Below are 17,989 nucleotides of genomic sequence, written 5' to 3' on the forward strand. Positions count from 1 at the left end.
CGTGCTAGATAGATTTTTTCAAAGTAATAATTCATTATTCGTCAGTGGACCTTTCTTTTCTTTCTTTCTTTTTCCCCCAAGACTGCTTCCATAAGTATTCAGCCCCTTCAGACTAGTACTTGGTAGAAGCACCTTTTGCAGCAATAACAGCTTTGTCTGTTTGGATAGGTCCCTCCAGCTTTGCACACTATTCAGGAATGATTTTCACCCATTCTTCCTGGCAGATGTGCTCTAGGTTCTTCAGATTGGCTGGATTTTGTTTGTTGACTGCAGTTTGGGACCACTGTCCTGCCGAAAGGTGAAGTTTTAACAAGAAGCCCAGGTTCCAAGGATGAAAAGCATCCCTGAGCGTGATGCTACCACCACCATATTTCACTGTAGGGATAGTGTTAATTAAGGTATGGTCTGGTTTGCACCACACACAGTGGTTTGAAACTTGCTCAAATACAGTATCACGATCCTGGTCTCATCACGCGTAAATAAATAAATAAAGCCACATCTTCACTGGGTCACTCTTGTGCTTTCAAATGGCTCTTCTTGAGCAACGGTTTCTTTCTAGCCATCCTCCCATACAGTCCTCAGTCATGCAGAGGTCTTGAAATGCTTGTCTCTTCTTGCACCTTCAGTCCAAGCTCAGCCACTGTACTCTGTAACTCCTTCAGAGTGACTGTTGGCCTCCTTTCATTCAGACAGACAGTCTCATTGACAGCTCAACTGAGATGGTTGTGGTCCAGAAAATAGGAGCTGTTTTAATGTTATAATTACTATTAACAGATTTCGAAGCAGAATGATGTAGGACCCAGATTGTCCTGTATAGCAAGGACATTTGGATTGAGTTTTGCTGAGAATGAGGACATGTAAGACCTGTTTATTAAAAAAAAAAAAAAAAACATAAGATTTATGAATTGATGCTGTGCCACTTCACAAGCTTCTAGTTGCTATGGTAACATTAACAAGTCCAGGGAGAGGTGGTGGGATATTTTTTTTGTAATTTTGTGTGTGTGTGTGTGTGTGTGAGTGCAGCCAGCAAGAGCAAGCAGAGAGAGAGAGAGAGAGAGAATGAAAAGAAAGTGAGTAGAAATTGGTTTTGTTCTCATCAGGGCAACTGCGCTCTGTGCTTCAGCTTTCAGCAGCATGTGATCTTCCAGTCACGTGTGAATACGAGTGTGAGCGGTTGCTGCTGGAAACATGAACCTCCTCTTGTTTTGAGAAACCGAATCCCTCATTTCCATCAGACATCGACGCTGAGATCAGAGTTGCTTTTCTCCAGCTGCTGGTTGTAGAATTATTATTATTAGGTATTTTAATACAGCAAAATGATTATTTTTCTTTTTCTGCTTTGCTGCTCGGTTCATTTTTTCCCCCTTCACTCTCTACTGTTACATCTCAATTCTGCTCGTACAAAGGAGAGCAATTTCTTCTCACTCTTAAATAATTACATCCTTGTTTCCATCAACACGAAAAACAAATATAACATTTAGCCAGAAATAGCACAATTTCTTGTAGAGCAACACAAGTAATGTAAAACAGGTCGCACAATAACACTAGTCACCCAGGTTACCATAATAACAGTCATGTTGATCTTAAAAGCTTTTTAATTAAAGCAAGTTTCTTATTTTAAAGCTTAGCAGTTTTAAGCAAGTATCAGATTCCTATCGGAAATCTGCTGACTCACAAGGTTTACTTCTCAATTGTTGTCGTGCCGTCTCTAGTTTCCATCTTTCCATCTTATTTTCCGAACTGTCTCTCAGTGAATTCACTTCAGATGAGCACAGAGCAATAGCTACAACACAGAATATCAGACATTTAATATGAAAATGAGTGGATTTTTCTGGCATGTGTCTTTATTTGAATATTTAAAGCACCTAAACATTTGATACTTGTAGAGTGGCTGTAGTTTTGCATGTACTCTCAGTGTAACCTTACGTTTACACCATTTCATGATGAACAAATGTACTCACGTTAGGCAAAAATGGATTATGATGCATTGTAGCACAGCTCTGTTGAAATCTCAGTTCTGATTGGTCAGAAGGTGTTGATTGATTTTCCATAACAGTAGATCTGACATATTAATTTCAATAGAATGTGAGGTGAAGGTGCTCTATAGCTACCGTAACACAATTGATAACATTTAGGTTTAATGCAACTAGAAACGGATAAAAAGTATGTCATCATTCTTTAATAAATAAAGTTGTAATCGTTGGCAAATTGCAGTGGTATAAGAAGAAGAAAACACTTCAGAACATGATGTTTAAACGAAAAAAAAAAAATCCGCTTACGTTAACAGCAGTTTGGCTGCATTACGCCACCCAGTCGTTGATTATTTTCCTATAAGAGCATATCTGTAGGGTGTTGTATTCCGACTTCTGACTAGGAAAAACCTAAGAAAACATCCCACTCTCCTCATCCCCGAGTTCAGCAAGTGATGTCAAATCAACATGGCTGCTCTCAGCACATACAACGACAAACACAGCAGCACTTGTTCATAAGAGTTATGCTGTATATACAAATATTTGCTTTAGATCAATCAGCATACAGACATGTTAGCTTGTTATAGATTTAACACTGTCTCTACTTTGTTGTTTTGAGGAGGCAACAGGTTTTTCCCACTTTGCAGCTAGAGCATTCAGATGTCAAAAATGTCATAATTACAATTTCAGACTTCCCAATTCGAGTTAATTCAAATTCCGTGGTAGTCAGAGAAGCAACCAAGAAGCTGAAGAGAAAGCTCAAAATGATGCTGCCACCACCATGCTTTTCAGCAAAATTATTATAATGGCTGCACATTTTCAAAGCAATAGCTAAATCCCTTGTGAGAAGCATTAAAACAATTCACTACAGCATGACACAAAAGTTTTAAACCCTTTACCTGAGGTACTCTTCAAACAGGCAAGCGTAAGAGCCACTGATTTTGGTCAGTTTGGACACTTCGGCATTTCCGAGTGTGCGCAAGTGCTCAAACTGACTCTGTTTCAGCGTTTCTTTGCTTTTCAATCCTTTTTCACATCTTTGTGCGGCTTCTACAGATTTGCGGGATGAAAATAAACCAATAAGCAAAGCCGCCAGCACTTATTTTCTCAACATTTATTTTTAGCCAGCCTTCCTCTTCAAGTAATATTTATGCAACATGAAAATGGTGGCCAGGGAAAGACTTAAAACCACTAACATGCACGATTATAACTGCCACATCCTCTGCTCTCACCACACATGTACACACACACACACACACGTGCACACACACACACGTGCGCACACACTCTAGCATGCATGTTGTAAAAAAAATAAAAGGTAAGAAGGCTAAAATTATTTTTTGAGACAGGAAGTGGAGATCAAAGCTGGTGCTAAGTACAGACAACAGAGTGTGTGTGTGTGTGTGTGTGTGTGTGTGAGAGAGAGAGAGAGCACACACGAGTATCCTCCCTCAGAGTTTTCTTGCTATTGTGTAGATAGACTCTCTAAAATTCATATCCTCTTAACTTTGTATGCCATTGTTTACGCTTTGTATAATTCATATTGCGTAACGTATTTACAGCATCGTTATGCAGTCTACATTATTGACTTACTGCTGGGTCAGCATGATTCTTTCTTTTTTTAATCCTATGAACATAAGTAACTGTTGATTTAGAATGAATAACTTCTCCTTTAGAACGTATTTCTCTTTTATATGTAAAGATTGAATGCAAGAAATTGGAGAACATGATTTATTAATAATAATAGTAATGTGTTCTATTGTGGAATTATGTAATGCCAGGTTGCTGTAAGCTCTTGCACATATACAAGACACAAAAAGAAGTAGAAAAAGGCTAGTAGGAAGATGAGAAGGAGATAAATGTTAAGTTGACTCAGAGTGGGAGAAGGAAATGCAGTCACGAGCAGCTCTTGCAGTATCTACACTAATACAGAGTCAACATGCTGATTATCTAAAAATTTCACACGCTGCCAGTTTGAGTGACTTTTCCAGTTTTTTTTTTCCACTCAGCAGGGCCGCAATCGACTTACCGCAGAAGCGGGAAGTCGGAACTCAAAAACATGGACGTCTCCATGTGCGTCTCGTCAGCAACAAGCTAGCCAGCTAACTGTGATGAGTGATGTATATTTTTCAATATTGTCTGAATGCTGATTGATCTCAAGAATATATTTGTATATATACAGCATAACTCAAAGGTAAGAAATTCTACATTGTTTAGTGCTGATGTTGGGAGCAGCCGTGTTGATTTGACGTCACTTTCTGAACTCCCGGTTGAGGAGACCGTCCTGAGTTCCCAAGTAGGAATTCCAAGTCGAGGGGGGCGTTTTAATTGGTTTTTCCCAGACGGAGGTCGGAAATTACGAGTCGACTTGAGCAAGGAGGACCTTCTAGTTGTTTTGTGTTTTAAGTAGATAGTGTTTTTCCTCCCCTTTTCTCTTCTTTTTGCCTGTTCAATATGGAAAAGCCATTATGGACATAAAAAGAAAAGAGCAAATGTTAAAGTCATTATGAGGTTTCTCTTTAAAAATGCAGAGCATCTGTTCAGATGAAAGCAAATGCAAAGCAAAACAGGCAAACCTTGGTCTACAGATAACAGCAACCCTGTCTGATAACAGGATATCGAGACTGGACTTTTTTCAGCCTGAGCCAATAATCAATGGGTGAGTGTGAGTGTGAGACAAACAAAAATACTTCGACTCCTTGAACATAACAGTCTCAGGATGCCCGCACTTCCTGTTATTGTTACGTTTGTGTAGATGTTCCGCTGCGCTTTACAATGAAACGAGAGCACAAGATGTGTGTAAAAAGCACGCTTGTTAATGAGTAGAAGTGCACCGCTTTATATGAAACCATGAAATGGATGACATGATGTAACACTGGCAAACACTAGAGTCAGATTTTCATAGACATTATCATTTATTCAGTATATTTTATTACTGTTCCTTTAACGATGCATTGCGTCTATCAGTTGCTGATATAGAGGTTTAGTAGACCTCTTTACGAATAACGTCGACATTTGGCATCTAAAATCGACATGTCTAAAGCAACTGTCAGCCTTTCCGAAAAAATACTGATATACGTTTGCTGAATGTGTTCTACAAAATGGTTTATATTAAAGACTTTCTGTTCAGTCAGGAAGTTACTGCGATGTGATGTGCAATAAGCAACGTACCCTTTCCGTTTAGAGTTGATGTTGATGCGTATCTGATTTTTGCTGTTGCTTTTTCACATTTGTTGTGGTGTTTTTGTGTCTGTTTTTGGATTTGGATGTGGTGTCTTTGGTCTTGTGTTTTTGACTTTGACTTTTTTTTGTATGTTTTGTCTGTTTTGTTTGTTTTACTGGTTTTTGGTTTTGGCCTTTTGGGTTTTGGTTTTGTCTGCTTTTTGTTTTTGGACTTGTTTGTGGTGTTTTTTAGTACCGGCTGTTGTGTTTTTTTTGTCTGTTATCTTCTGATTTTTCTGTTGTATTTTTTTTTTTTTGTTGTTGTTAATGTGTTTTTCACATACAGTCCAATGTAAATAGCTCAAACTCAAACCAACTGCACTTATTAGCCACAAAATAGCTCTCTGACACACAGAATTCCTCCATTTTCAGAGACCTGTTGCTTTTGGAGCTGTGGAACCGATGACGTCAGGAATTTTCATTGCTCTGTAAAGTTTGCAAGAGACCCTGGACAGATGGGCTGACTAACTCAAAACCTGCATCAGAGAACAAGGCTATTCTTTGTTTACAAGTTTATTAAATATTTTAAGGCTCTGTGTGGGTGCAGAGCGAATGGCGGATAGACGTTTATAATATTAAGATCACACTCATGGTCAGTTCAAAATGAAATCTATTGTATCCTTGGTACAGTTCTTTCATATGCAGTCCATTTTTATTACCTCACTTTTTTTCCATTATTAATCATTATTACTGCCATGTTCTGAGGAAGAATGCTCCATGTTGAGAGCAGAGCCGTGCCTCTGTATTCCCCTTAGATTACCAATCTGAAATAGTTCAGCACTTCTCATACTCAACATTGAAAAATGCAAAAATGCAGCACTTTGTGCTTTTTACTACAAGCGTGAAAACGTATCCTATACAGCTAAAAGCTATGACTGCCTGTGTTAACAATTTCTAGTGAAATATTTTCTGAAAGAAAAAGTTGTGTAGATAAAATGCAATCAAAAATGGCTTTTTAGGAAATAAGCATTTTATCATAACAAAACGGCACTATATCATGTTTTTAACTCAATAAAGTGCCTCTTTTTGCGACGAGAGTGTGGCTGTTGCATATTAATAAGCAGAAGCATTGCTTAATCCATAAACACACAGCTCTCAGTGTGGTGGAAATGTGGGAGGATCAGACAGACAGTAACTCCGCTGCTGTGGAAAATGAGAATATTCGCTAAAGGCAAGGATCTTTAACAGACAAGCTATTATTTTAGACTGAGTTCAGATTGACCAGAAATGAACCACTGTTAGTGGTTAAACACAGTTATTCAAAAGTGTCAAATAATGTCCATGACTCAAACTGACAGCTTTTGGTGGAAGGATCTTTCTTTAAATGTTGCTTATAGCAGGTTTCAGTGAAAATAGACAGCCAGATGAATGAAGTAGCACTAATGTGAAAGAACACCACTAGTTTAGCTAATGTGATGCAGGATTTTAGGTTATTTGGCTTCATTAACCAGCTGATATATGGTAAAGCCCTGACTTTAGGCATAAAAGAAGTGTGATTGGCAGGAGAAACAGCCAATTGGGAGACAGAGAATGAAATGCTATACAAGGTAAAAGGATTCAGGACTGATGGATTTTAAGCTGTTTTACAGTTGTACAGATAACACACATTCGGGAGTGAATAACGGGACGTTTTGAGGAGTTTCACACACATTTCTGTATTTCAGATTCAGTTGACAGTGAGTAATTCGAGGCCTGTTCTCGTCTCCTTATGATGATTTTTATCTTTTGGTGTGGGTTTTAGCAAGCGTGCTAACTATCGTTTGTGGCAAACTTTTGTGTTAAATATACATCGTGTGAAAAATTGGAAGCAACCTTATAGCGTTATATTTTTTCCTATTGTTTCATTGTTTGAAAGTTAGAGCTAGCAGACCCCAGAGATTCAAACAGCCTCGGAGAAAGTGGTTACATTCAACATTCAGCCCTACACTGTGCCACCTTACTAAATAGTGTGCAACTACACCACTGGTGTGTTGTGGGGTTTGGGATACAGCCTTGAAGTCGGTTAGATTAATCAGCACGGTAGTGTAAGAGTACATTACACCCCGTGGTATGAAATATCTTTCCTAAATATTTTTAGCGTGCAATGTCATTTTTCTGCCAGAATTCTGCCAGAAATTCCAAAGTCTTAACATCCTGTGTCTTTACACACAAACTCAAATACTTCACACTAAAGGAAAAGTCATAAATGACACAAACTTCCAGGAAGCAATAAGTCTTTTATTAAAGTTAAAATGCACCCAGAAGGAAAAAGATCTCATCACGCAGTACACTGAGAGAATGACAGGAATGAAGACTGCTGAATGACTGGAGGATGTTAAAGCTCAGACTCGGGCGGAGCGAGAAACGTGCACACTTGATTACGTAAGACTGTAAAATGACTGGAATGTTTCACTTCTACTTTTGGATTGTAATGTTCTCTCACTCGGCTGTGTTTTGTTTTTTTTTTTTGTTTGTTTTTTTTTTCCCTCCTCTCTGAAATTTACTTTATGGTGGTGTAAAAGTGTGTGCATGTGTGTGTGGGGAAACAGACAGTGAGAGAGAGACACACACAGGCAGAGAGAAGGACAGGGAGAAAGAGCGAGATGGGGAGAAAGAGTGAGACATGGCAAAAGAAAGACTGAGAGAAACTGCGAGAAAGAGAGGGAGTGAGGCGGGGAAACAGAGAGTGCGTTGGGGAGAGAGAAAGACAGGAAGAAGGAAAGACAGACAGAGAAAGGAAGATGGAAAGAAGGATGGAGACATTGTGAAAGAAAGACAGGCAGGGCGAGAGAGAGGGAGAAAGAGTGAGATGGTGAGAAAGAAAGACAATGAGATTGGAAGAAGCAAAGACAGATATGGAGAAAGGGAGTGAATGGGGGGGAAAGGAAAGAAAGACAGGGAGAAGGAAAGGCAGGCAAGGAGAAAGAAACACAAATGGAGAAGGAAAGACAGACAGATGGACAAGGATTAAGAAAGACAAAGGCAGGGAGACAGAAAGAAAGACAGTCAGATGCAGTAAGAAAGACGCAGGAAGACGCAGACAGATGAAAAGGGACATAGAGAGAGAGAGAGGAAGTTGGAGAGAGATGAAGAAAGAAGGACTGAGACAGAAGGAGAGACACAGAGAGAGAGTAATAAAGAGAGATCTGATGAACTTTGAGGAATAATCAAAATGATAACCAAATACAGGTACAGTTCTGACTTAGAGTGAACTGTTGAGCATTAAAATGTCCATCCTAATGCTGAACATTTTTAATCCTCATTTCAAACATGTTCTAGCCAAACACTTCCACTTCCTGGGGGCCGCTCACACTGCTCACACTGCTGAGAAACGCTACGCTTGTTCTGCACAGATGCATTACTCAGCAGTTTGCATGCAAGTAACGCTGGAGGACAAATCCACAATGCTGTACTTGTGTTTTTGATTAACTTCCGTATGAAACGGTACTTCAGACCTGCTTCTCTACAGGTATAAATACTAGCTACAGGGTAGAACACGATGTCTTGTAGAAAGATCATGTCCTACACTGTTGTCATTAAACTGCTGAAGAGCAGCTGATCCTTTTAAGCCTCAATTTCAAGATTCAGTTTAATCAAGTGAATACTTTCACTACTGCAGCAGAGATAGAGCATTTAGTATCCTTCTTAAATATTTACAGATCATTTTCGGGTTATTTTCCTGTCAGCTTATCGTACTGCTCAAGCTCCATATGACCCAGTATGAAGTAGCGTCCAACCAAATGGTGTTCCACAAGTGTATTTGCATCAGTGGAAGTCAATATGCCAATAAGGCACGGATAATGTCTCTCTAAATGTTCAGGAATGTGATATTCTGAAGAGCTGAGCTCACTGCAAGATTGAAAGACTCAAGAAATGAGTCTCTCCCTTCCCGTGCACACATTACATTGCGTCTGGCGTCTTGTGCATGCCTCGAAAACGTGTATAGACTTGCAGGAGTGAACTCTGTTGCCTCGTTTTCTTTTCATCTCACCCTCTGTTTCAGCACAGCAATGTTTCTCGTTTCGTGACGGCTCCTCAGTGTAAGATCAGCCAATCATGCTGAATTTGCGTAGATTCAATGATCTTCAGATGTTCATGTAGATGTCTGTCAACACGCAGTATGCAGAATGTGCAAATAATGAAAAGAAAAGGAAATCTTGGTTCTCTGTAATATAGAGGATGAAGATATGGAATTCAGGATGTGGTGATGAGCTAAGTTGTTTACACTGTAATTGATATTGTTGAGAGATTATACTCTCTGCTTAATTTTTATTTATTTTTTTTTTTTGGAGATGCTTTGAAGGTGAATTATAACATCTATTAACTGATCCAAGAAGCGAGCTCACCTGGCATGTAAAAGCTCCAGTGTGCTACCCAGAACCTGGCAACCTTGTTGTTGTTCTTTCGGCTGATGTGTTAGGGGTCACCACAGCAGATCATTGGTCTGCATGTTTGATTTGGCACAGGTTTTATGCCGGATGCCCTTCCTGACGCAACCCTCCCACTTTATCCAGGGCTGGGACCGGCACAGAGGTACACTCCTGGGTCTGGGTTGGTTCCCCTCACGGGAATCAAACCCGGGCCACAGCAGTGAGAGCGCAGGATCCTTAGCCGCTAGACCACCAGGGACCCAACCTGGCAGCCTTAGTGACCAGGCTTAAAAGTGGTGAGCTATTTTGCTAGTTAAGTGCATTAATACAGACTAAGAGATACTGGCAAGTATACGATTAACATCCTCTTTTTGCCCAATTTTTAATGTAGCACATCGTGTTTGCCGCACAAAAAAAGTTAACAAGTCTTTGGGAAACGTTTCAGCTATGAGCTGTGCTGGTCTGTCTTGAGCAACGTATAAGATGTACGTGAGTCTGGCTAGCATCTTCATTACATCTTGATATGTTTAACCAGGGGGTTGCCCCTTATATCAGACTTTTATGACCTGTGCCACCGCAATCCATGGCCAGGAGACCAAGGAAGCAAAATTGGCCATGCTCTCTGGGTGGGAGGGATGGCATACTCTCTCTCTCTCCCCATGTCAATCACAGCAACGCTAGCCAGTAGTAGGCATCTGTGAGCTGATGTATGAGGAAAAGGGCACAGAGCTTTCCCCTGAGTGTTTTACACTGCCCTCTGACTTAGCATGAGCAGCAGTTTGGAAAAATGCGGTTGGCTGGATTCATGTCTCTCAGAGGAAGCCTGTGTTGGTTTCACGCTCCCCAGTTAGTAGCTGTTGTGCAATAGGGAGAGCTGGGTGTTGACCAGATTAGGGAGAAAAGTGGGGGGAGGGAAATGATCTGTCATCCATGCATGCTAATTAGAGCGCTTCTTTTTTTTTTTTTTTTTTTTTTTCTTTTTCTTTCTTTCTTCTTTCCCTGATTGTTGAACCTTCTTGTCCACTCAGTAACTATGATTTGAAATCTAATAATCCAGACATGAAATCGACTTGTCTTGGATGCCCAGGTTACTGATTTGTCCAACTTTGAATTTACTTTTGTCCTACTTTTGTTGTGGTTTTTGACTCTTCCCAACCAGTTTTACTCTGGTTTACATCCCTCAGTAAACCAGAGTAAATATTTGGTGAAGCAGTCTAAAATCAGTCCAAGTATCAACCTAGATTTGACTGCATTCAGACAAAGTTTAGGAATGTGTGAAATGCTGACAGCAGTTTACCAGTAATTTGGTGCTGTTAGATAATATCTGGTCGTTGAAAATAAATTAGTCATTGTTTATTTTGTGTCCTAACATCCTGAAAGAGAATGAAAGCTAATTAATTCATGGCAATTAATGCGTCACGTTTACTTGTTTATGCGAGACCAGATGCATGCTGGGTGAGGTGAAATCACAGTGGAAGTATTAAGCCTGGCTGAGTGGGAGTGTATAGTCTGTTTTATACACATTTTTACACTGATTTGACCCGCAATACAAATGTTCATTTGCATTTCCTCATTGTTGACTGTGATTTGTAATTTCACATTAAAGTAATAATTGCATAATTATTGGGGTTAGTATTTCTGCATTTACTTTATTAAGACTTTTCCTTTTGCATTTGTGTTAAGTCAGTGTTCCTACTGAGAACCAACCTGGTACGCTGTTGTGAAAGTGTGTGTGACTGCTGAAACCTTCCCACACAGACTTTGAAATAAATACCATGGTCATAAAGCCATCTTTCTCTGGAACCTTTTCACAGATCTCTTGCCAACTTGGCAGTGGTTCAGAATGACAAGTAACCCTGGCAGTTATCTGGGGTTCACTGAACCAAATCTGCATGTGTAACTAGCGTTCTATTTCACACTTGAGAAATAAGAAGTATGAGGAACAAACACATCTTCAGGGAGGATGTTTGCTATGGTATTTTGACCATTATGGGGGAAAAAGCAGTAGTGAAAATCAAAGTCTTGCTGGTCATCTTGGGACAAGTGGGACAACAAGTAGGACTCTGTGCCCTAGTTGCTGGGTTCTGTGGAGCATGGGCAAGGTGGACAGGAATACAGTAGATGGTGAGGCCAGTCATGGGCCAGTTCATCCCCAGCAGGCTGTTCAGCAAGGCCAAAAAGAACCACAATGGGCAATGAGTTGACTTGGCATCACAAAGAGGTCCCCCTGAGCCTTGCCAACCCCTTCCCACCACTGTGCAGACACCACACGCAGGACTGCAGCTCCAAAACATGCACTCTGAGGAGTCTCAACCTCTCAAGCTTGAGGTTTTTTTTTTTTTTTTTTTTTTAAATAGTTCTCATGTGTGTTATGTACCATTGAAAACTGAACATCTTTACAAATTCTTTTTCCATGTATGGGAATGGAGAGTTTCTTCAGAATACAAAAAACACAAATATAAAACAGGCACTGAAGACTACATGAATACACAGAATCTCCAGAATGCATTGACTCTCAGTTGCTCTGTGAGGCTAACCGTAAATGGGCCCCACCTGAAGAGCTTCCATCCAACGTGAAGAGAACCATCTGACATCATTCTACTTTGTTGATTGATGATCACTACATGGCCAAAAGTTTGTGGACACCTGACCCTCACGCGATATGTGGGCCTTCCCCAAACTGTTGCCACAAAGCACACAATTGTATAGGATGGATCTACTAAGGCCCACACCTGTTCCAGCATGACAGTGCCTCATGACAGTTCCCGCATGGCATGTACCCCAAGCGAGGTCCATGAAGGCATGCCAAGGTTGGACTGAAAGAACCAGAGTGGTCTGCACAGAGCCCTGACCTCAACCCCACTGAACACCTTTGCAATTAATTGGAATGCCAACTGGTGTATTTGGCCATATAGTGTATCTTGCATTCACATTGTTGTCTGAGTGAATCAACACATGCTGACGTCTCCATGACAGGATATAGACTGTCTCCATGTTCGTGTGTTCTGATTTCAGTAATTCAGTATACCCCCACAGAATGCCCCCCCTGTTGTAACTAAATCATTTTTGTTTCTGAATGTTCGTTCATTTTTAACCAAAGATATGTAAGAAGCTTAGCTAGAAACTGCAAGTGTTTACCCTTGTTTTTACTCTGCATGGACTGTACAGCTGAAATGAGATGCATGCTTTCAGCTGACTTTCGATGGCTTAAACCTCACCATACTGACACATTCTCTCACTCACACACACACACACACACACACACACACACACACACACACACACACACTTCGTTTCTGCGCCTCACAGTCGGATACTTGAACTCTGCAGGAAGTTTACACTCACACCCCCTTTGTGTTTGTCTATCTTTCTGTCTGTTCCTCAAAAATATGTGCAATTTTCATTTCATTTCATCTGCATTCCTCTGGGTTTTTCATCATGTTTTCTTTCACTCCCTGTATTTAGCTCTGTCTCACTTTGTCTTGTTCTCTTTTCCTTGAAAAAGGTCTTCAGTACCTCTTCTGCTGCCATAACTTCTAGTTTTTCTAACTCTTTCTATTTGTATAGTGTGCGCACACACACCCCTACTTTTAGCTCTCTTTTATCTAGCTGTCTGTATTTCTATGTCTCTCTCTTTGTATCTGCAAGGATGAGTAGGAGTGAGTGAGAGGAGGCTTTTTCTCTTGGCATTCCTCTGTCTCTGCATCCATCTGGCGCGTCTGTCCGCACGGCATCGTGGGTAATAACTGTCCCCGCTTCCTGTTTTTCTCCATGCGGTTGCCATGGAGACGGCGCCAAAGTGTTTCTGACCATTTTGGTCATCTTTTGTTAGTCTGGGTGCCAAAATCGACACACAAGACGTGGCTTATGAAAGTATGAAACTGGTTCAGAACTAAAGTGTGTCTGAGGATCTTTTATGCAGTTTAACTTGAACTTGTAAAATTTATAGGGTATGTCTTTAACCAAATGTTCCTTTGAGATTCCGAGATGGGTACATTTCTGATGCACGTAGTCAGCAATGATTCTTAGATAGGCTGTGGCATTCAAACAATGTTCGATTGGTATTAAGGCGCTTGATGTGTGCCAAGAAAATACTCCCCATACCATTACTCCACCACCACCAGCCTGAACTGTTGACATAAGCCAGGTTTGGTTCATGTGTTCTTGCTGTTGACACCAAATTCTGACCGTACCATCTGCATGTCGCAGCAGAAATCGAACCCTTCTTGGCTGACAGGAGTGTTACCCAGTGTGGCGTTCTGCTGTTGTGAGCCAATACGCCTCAAGGTTTGACATGTTAAGATGCTTTTCAGCTCACCATTTTTGTATAGAGTGGTTATTTGAGGTACCATAGCCTTCCATTCTACTGATTAAAAAAAAAAATACTGGTTAATTAATCAGGGATGTCACAAAACAATTTATTTAGCTCTGTTTATGCTTCCCTGGTTTGCACAGTGGCCATAAAAAAAAAAAAGAGAGCAATCTTTATTGTAGGAAGATACTGTAGGAGCTCCTCTAGATATTTTCACAGAGCAGTTTGTAGTCTGCTTTGCTTTCATTGCCATTGTTAATTATAAAATGCACTCAGATCGCTGTTATTTCTTGTTGTACAGTAGACTTAGTCACATAGTATCGGATGCTGGTATCGCATTTTGAGCGCAGTAAACGTGTTTAGTATCAGTATCGATTCAACCCTAATCATTTAAATTGTTTCTACTTTTGTGGAAAAATGATATAAAAAGAACCGAATGCAGTCGACTTGCCACTGATTTATTCACTTGTCGTAATGAGTGAAAGACTCAAATTCCCCAAATAAACGTATTTGCTAAAACTGCTGCTCCAATTACTGTTTTGCAGAAGTTGAAACATTCAGCAACACACACACACACACACACACACACACACACACACACGCACACGGTATGAATTTGGTTCAAGTTCAGACTCTTCTATGTTTAGAGGGTCAAGCTTATTTTGAGCTGCCTCTTCAACTGCATTTGAAGTCCTGCTGTGATTTTCGTGTGTGTGTTCTCTCTCAGCTTCTCCTCCCCTTATTGAGGGAGCGTAAGGTCATATTTTCCACTTTTAAAGCTAAAACTAGTGAAATGTGCAGAGCTTGGATTGGAAAAATGAAAAAAGCTAAAACATTTAAAGAATTTGAGCTAATACGAAAAGCAGCACTTTAGAGTCTGTGTGTGTTTTGAATGCAGCTCTTTGTAGCCGTGCCTGTTACAGTCGTTGCTTATGTGAATGTCAGAGGGTTACTGAATTCCATCACAGCCTATTTTTTACTCTGTGGGTGTGTGTCTGAATGGTCATTATACTGACAAAAGGACTGACAGTTCTGGTTGACAGCATGATTGCTGATGAGTGGCAGACCATTCAGTCATCCATTATCTATCCATTATTACAGTATAATAAGCATTTTCTGGAACAACAGAACTAACACACCTCCCGACATCTTTTTTTAATGTCCTTACAATGTGCTGTTCTTGGTGTCTTTGTGTAAGTACTGCAGAATATGTCCATTATCTATAGCCCTATTCGGATTGGACTGGTTTTATATGGCCAGATGGGGTCATGTAATTATTACTGGAAAATCTTTTTTCCCCCCATTTGAAACCATCATTTCAGTAATTTTACAGACAGCGTGGGCCGATTACACCATATTTTATTTTCTATAAAATTCCCAATAAAAATATACACACAGGAAATATACACTCACCATGCACTTTATTAGGAACACCTGCACATTCCTGCAGTTATCTAATCAGCCTAAAATCATGCAGGTCAAGAGTTTCAGTGATCACAGCAAGGCAGAAACACCTCTGATGATGAGACAGGTCAGGGGAGAATGGGCAGACTGGCTCGAGCAGACAGTGACTCGGATAACTACGCTTTACAACCATGATGAGCAGAAAAGCATCTCAGAATGCACAGCACTCGGAACTGGACATCGCCTGGGTGTACATCTCATCTAAATCGATATGCTGATAAAGATCCTGTTACTTCCTGTGGAAAAAGAGATTTTGAGCTTTTACTTTAGTATAAAGACACTCCAGGAAGCTTTCACTCATTTGTAAATGTTCTTCTACCAAAACAAAACTAAGTCTGAGGTTAAAACGCAGAACAGTAACATATAAGCATAGTTTAAATGGACATGTCAGTGAATCAGCACTTCTGAGGGTTTTTGTTATTGAGCTCCTAGCACAGGCATAACCTACGTATGTTATGGTCATGTGACCTACGAATGCTAAAGCACAAACCCTACAATAAGCACTTGTAGTAAAGAACAGTGTGTGTGGTGTGCATGGAATTTTTAGTATGACAGACATGTGGACATAGTGAACGTGCTCTGATCTCTGTGATTTCTGCAGAAATCGCTTATCTTGTCTGAATCTGTCATTATTAAAAACATCCATCCTGTGCCAACATTATTTAACTGACACGTCCTGAAATCTTATTGCATCTGAATAATGCTTGTTTTTCTCTGTCTGCTGTCTGTTGGACAAATCGAACTGCCAGTTTTCTCTTGTTTTTCTTTCTTTTTTTTTTTCTTTTCCCAGTAGGAAGTGATGCGGGACATAAGTAAGACAGTGTTTAGTAGTTGTAATACTTTACTGGAGCAAAGAATAACTGCAAAATAAAGACCATGTAGAGCCACGTTACCTTAAAAAGCGAGGTCAAATGAGGTGACTGAGCTCTGCCAGCATTCCACTCAGAGAGCACAGCTCTCCGGGACGCACGGCCATGGACGGCTGTGGCATCATCAAACCTGCAGACTTTCAAGAATACTACAGTCATCCAGATGAGTGTCCAAGAGAGCAAATTCGGCCTTGCTTTCTAGGTGGGAGGGGCATACTCTCCTCCCTGTTAATCCATGCGACAGTATCCAATCAGGGATGTCTGTGAGCTCATGCATGCGGAAGAGGGCAGATAGCGCTTTCCTCTAAGGCTTCACCCTCCCCTGCTGGTAGCTGATGGTAGTATGACGGGGAGAATTAGCTAGTGGATGGGAATTGGCAAATGGCCAAATAGGGAGAAACTGAAGTTAAATCATTTCATTAATTATATTTTTTGGACATTATTTGTCTTTGAGCCTTGTATTATTTGTTGAGCTTAGATATTTTATAAGGGAAGTGCCTCATCAGTAGACTGTATGTGTGTCTGTGTGTGTGTGTGAGGTTCTCTCCCATGGGAACAGTGTGACTTGTGCTGGATTATTATGTAGAACACTGTGTATCTCTCGTTTAGGACATGGTGTGTGTTTGTCCATCAGTATGCATCCGTCGTCTCCTATCTCATAGCGTGTGTGTGTGTGTGTGTGTGTGTGTGTGTGTGTGTGTGTGTGTAATCCACACCAGCATGTTATTTATTTAGCTGCTCATCAATAATTTGCCTTTTTTCCAGGCTGCTAATGGATACGTGCTGCTGTTCGACATTGTCGGAGGTGGAGATGAAAAATATCTGTACGAGCCCATCTATCCAAAGTGAGTGATCTCTCTTTCTCATACATTTCTTCCTTATTTGTTCTCTCAGTGCTTCTAAAAGCATTATAACACAAACATTCTTCTTTATGTGCATACATAAATACAGATCCACTGCACTTGTTTTTATTAGCTTTTACTCTGTTCAGGCTCACTGAAGCTCCTTACAGTGTAACTGACACTCATCCTCATCTGAACAAACGTGTCTGTTCATTTTCATGTTTAGCTGCCACCTAGCGAATGTCTGTGCAGTGATGTATACCTGTGGGTGTGGGTGTGTTGGGTGGGGTGGGGGGGTGGAGGGAGGGGTTGTGGGTGTATATGGGTGTGTGCGGGTGTGTGTGGGTGCACTCTGTAGCAAGTTTACTTCCTTCGGTGAACTTTATAGCTCCTAGCACTCTGCATATTCAAACACAAAAAAAGGCTCGTTTTTGTGACCTAGGTGGCATTTACATGTAGTGTGTGTGTTTGTGCACCACAGTTAAAATATTTTGAATATCATTCAAACGATGCTTTGAAAAATTTGAATAGTAATTTTGCCTGAAATGTTCAATAAATCGGTGAAGGCAGCAGGGAGCGGAAACAAATTCCTCACAAACTGATTGTATAGGAAATAGAAAAAGGCAAGATGTATTATGAAAGCAGTTATTTATGAAGCATTTAGTGATTACAGAATACAAAACTAAACTGTTCTAATGACAGAAACGGAACATCTGCACTCCTGCATATTCATGCAATTATCCAATCAGCCCATCATGTAGAAGCAGTGCAGTACATAAAATTCTGCAGACAGAGGTTAAGAGCTTGAGTTAATGTTCAAATCCCGGTGATCTCAGCGACTTTAGCTGTGGCGTGGTTGTTGATGCCAGACAAGCTGCTTTCAGTGTTTCAGAAACTGCAAATCTTCTGTGATTTGTTTTTCACTCACAGTAGACAACAATAGAGTAGTGCGAAAAACAAA

At 40.4% G+C, this 17,989-nt stretch overlaps 1 protein-coding gene across 2 annotated transcripts in view; it reads left to right on the forward strand.

The window, feature by feature from the left end:
* Positions 1 to 17,989, forward strand: part of ric1 (RIC1 homolog, RAB6A GEF complex partner 1) — a 54,769-nt gene that overhangs the window by 12,092 nt on the left and 24,688 nt on the right. For both annotated transcript variants that reach the window (XM_026928849.3, XM_053240126.1), the window contains exon 3: positions 16,952 to 17,031. In XM_026928849.3, the coding sequence (XP_026784650.1) occupies positions 16,952 to 17,031 (80 nt within the window). The remainder of the gene's footprint in view (positions 1 to 16,951; positions 17,032 to 17,989) is intronic.

The sequence above is a fragment of the Pangasianodon hypophthalmus genome, chromosome 15, assembly GCF_027358585.1.
Source record: "Pangasianodon hypophthalmus isolate fPanHyp1 chromosome 15, fPanHyp1.pri, whole genome shotgun sequence".
NCBI classification, from domain to species: Eukaryota; Metazoa; Chordata; class Actinopteri; order Siluriformes; family Pangasiidae; genus Pangasianodon; species Pangasianodon hypophthalmus.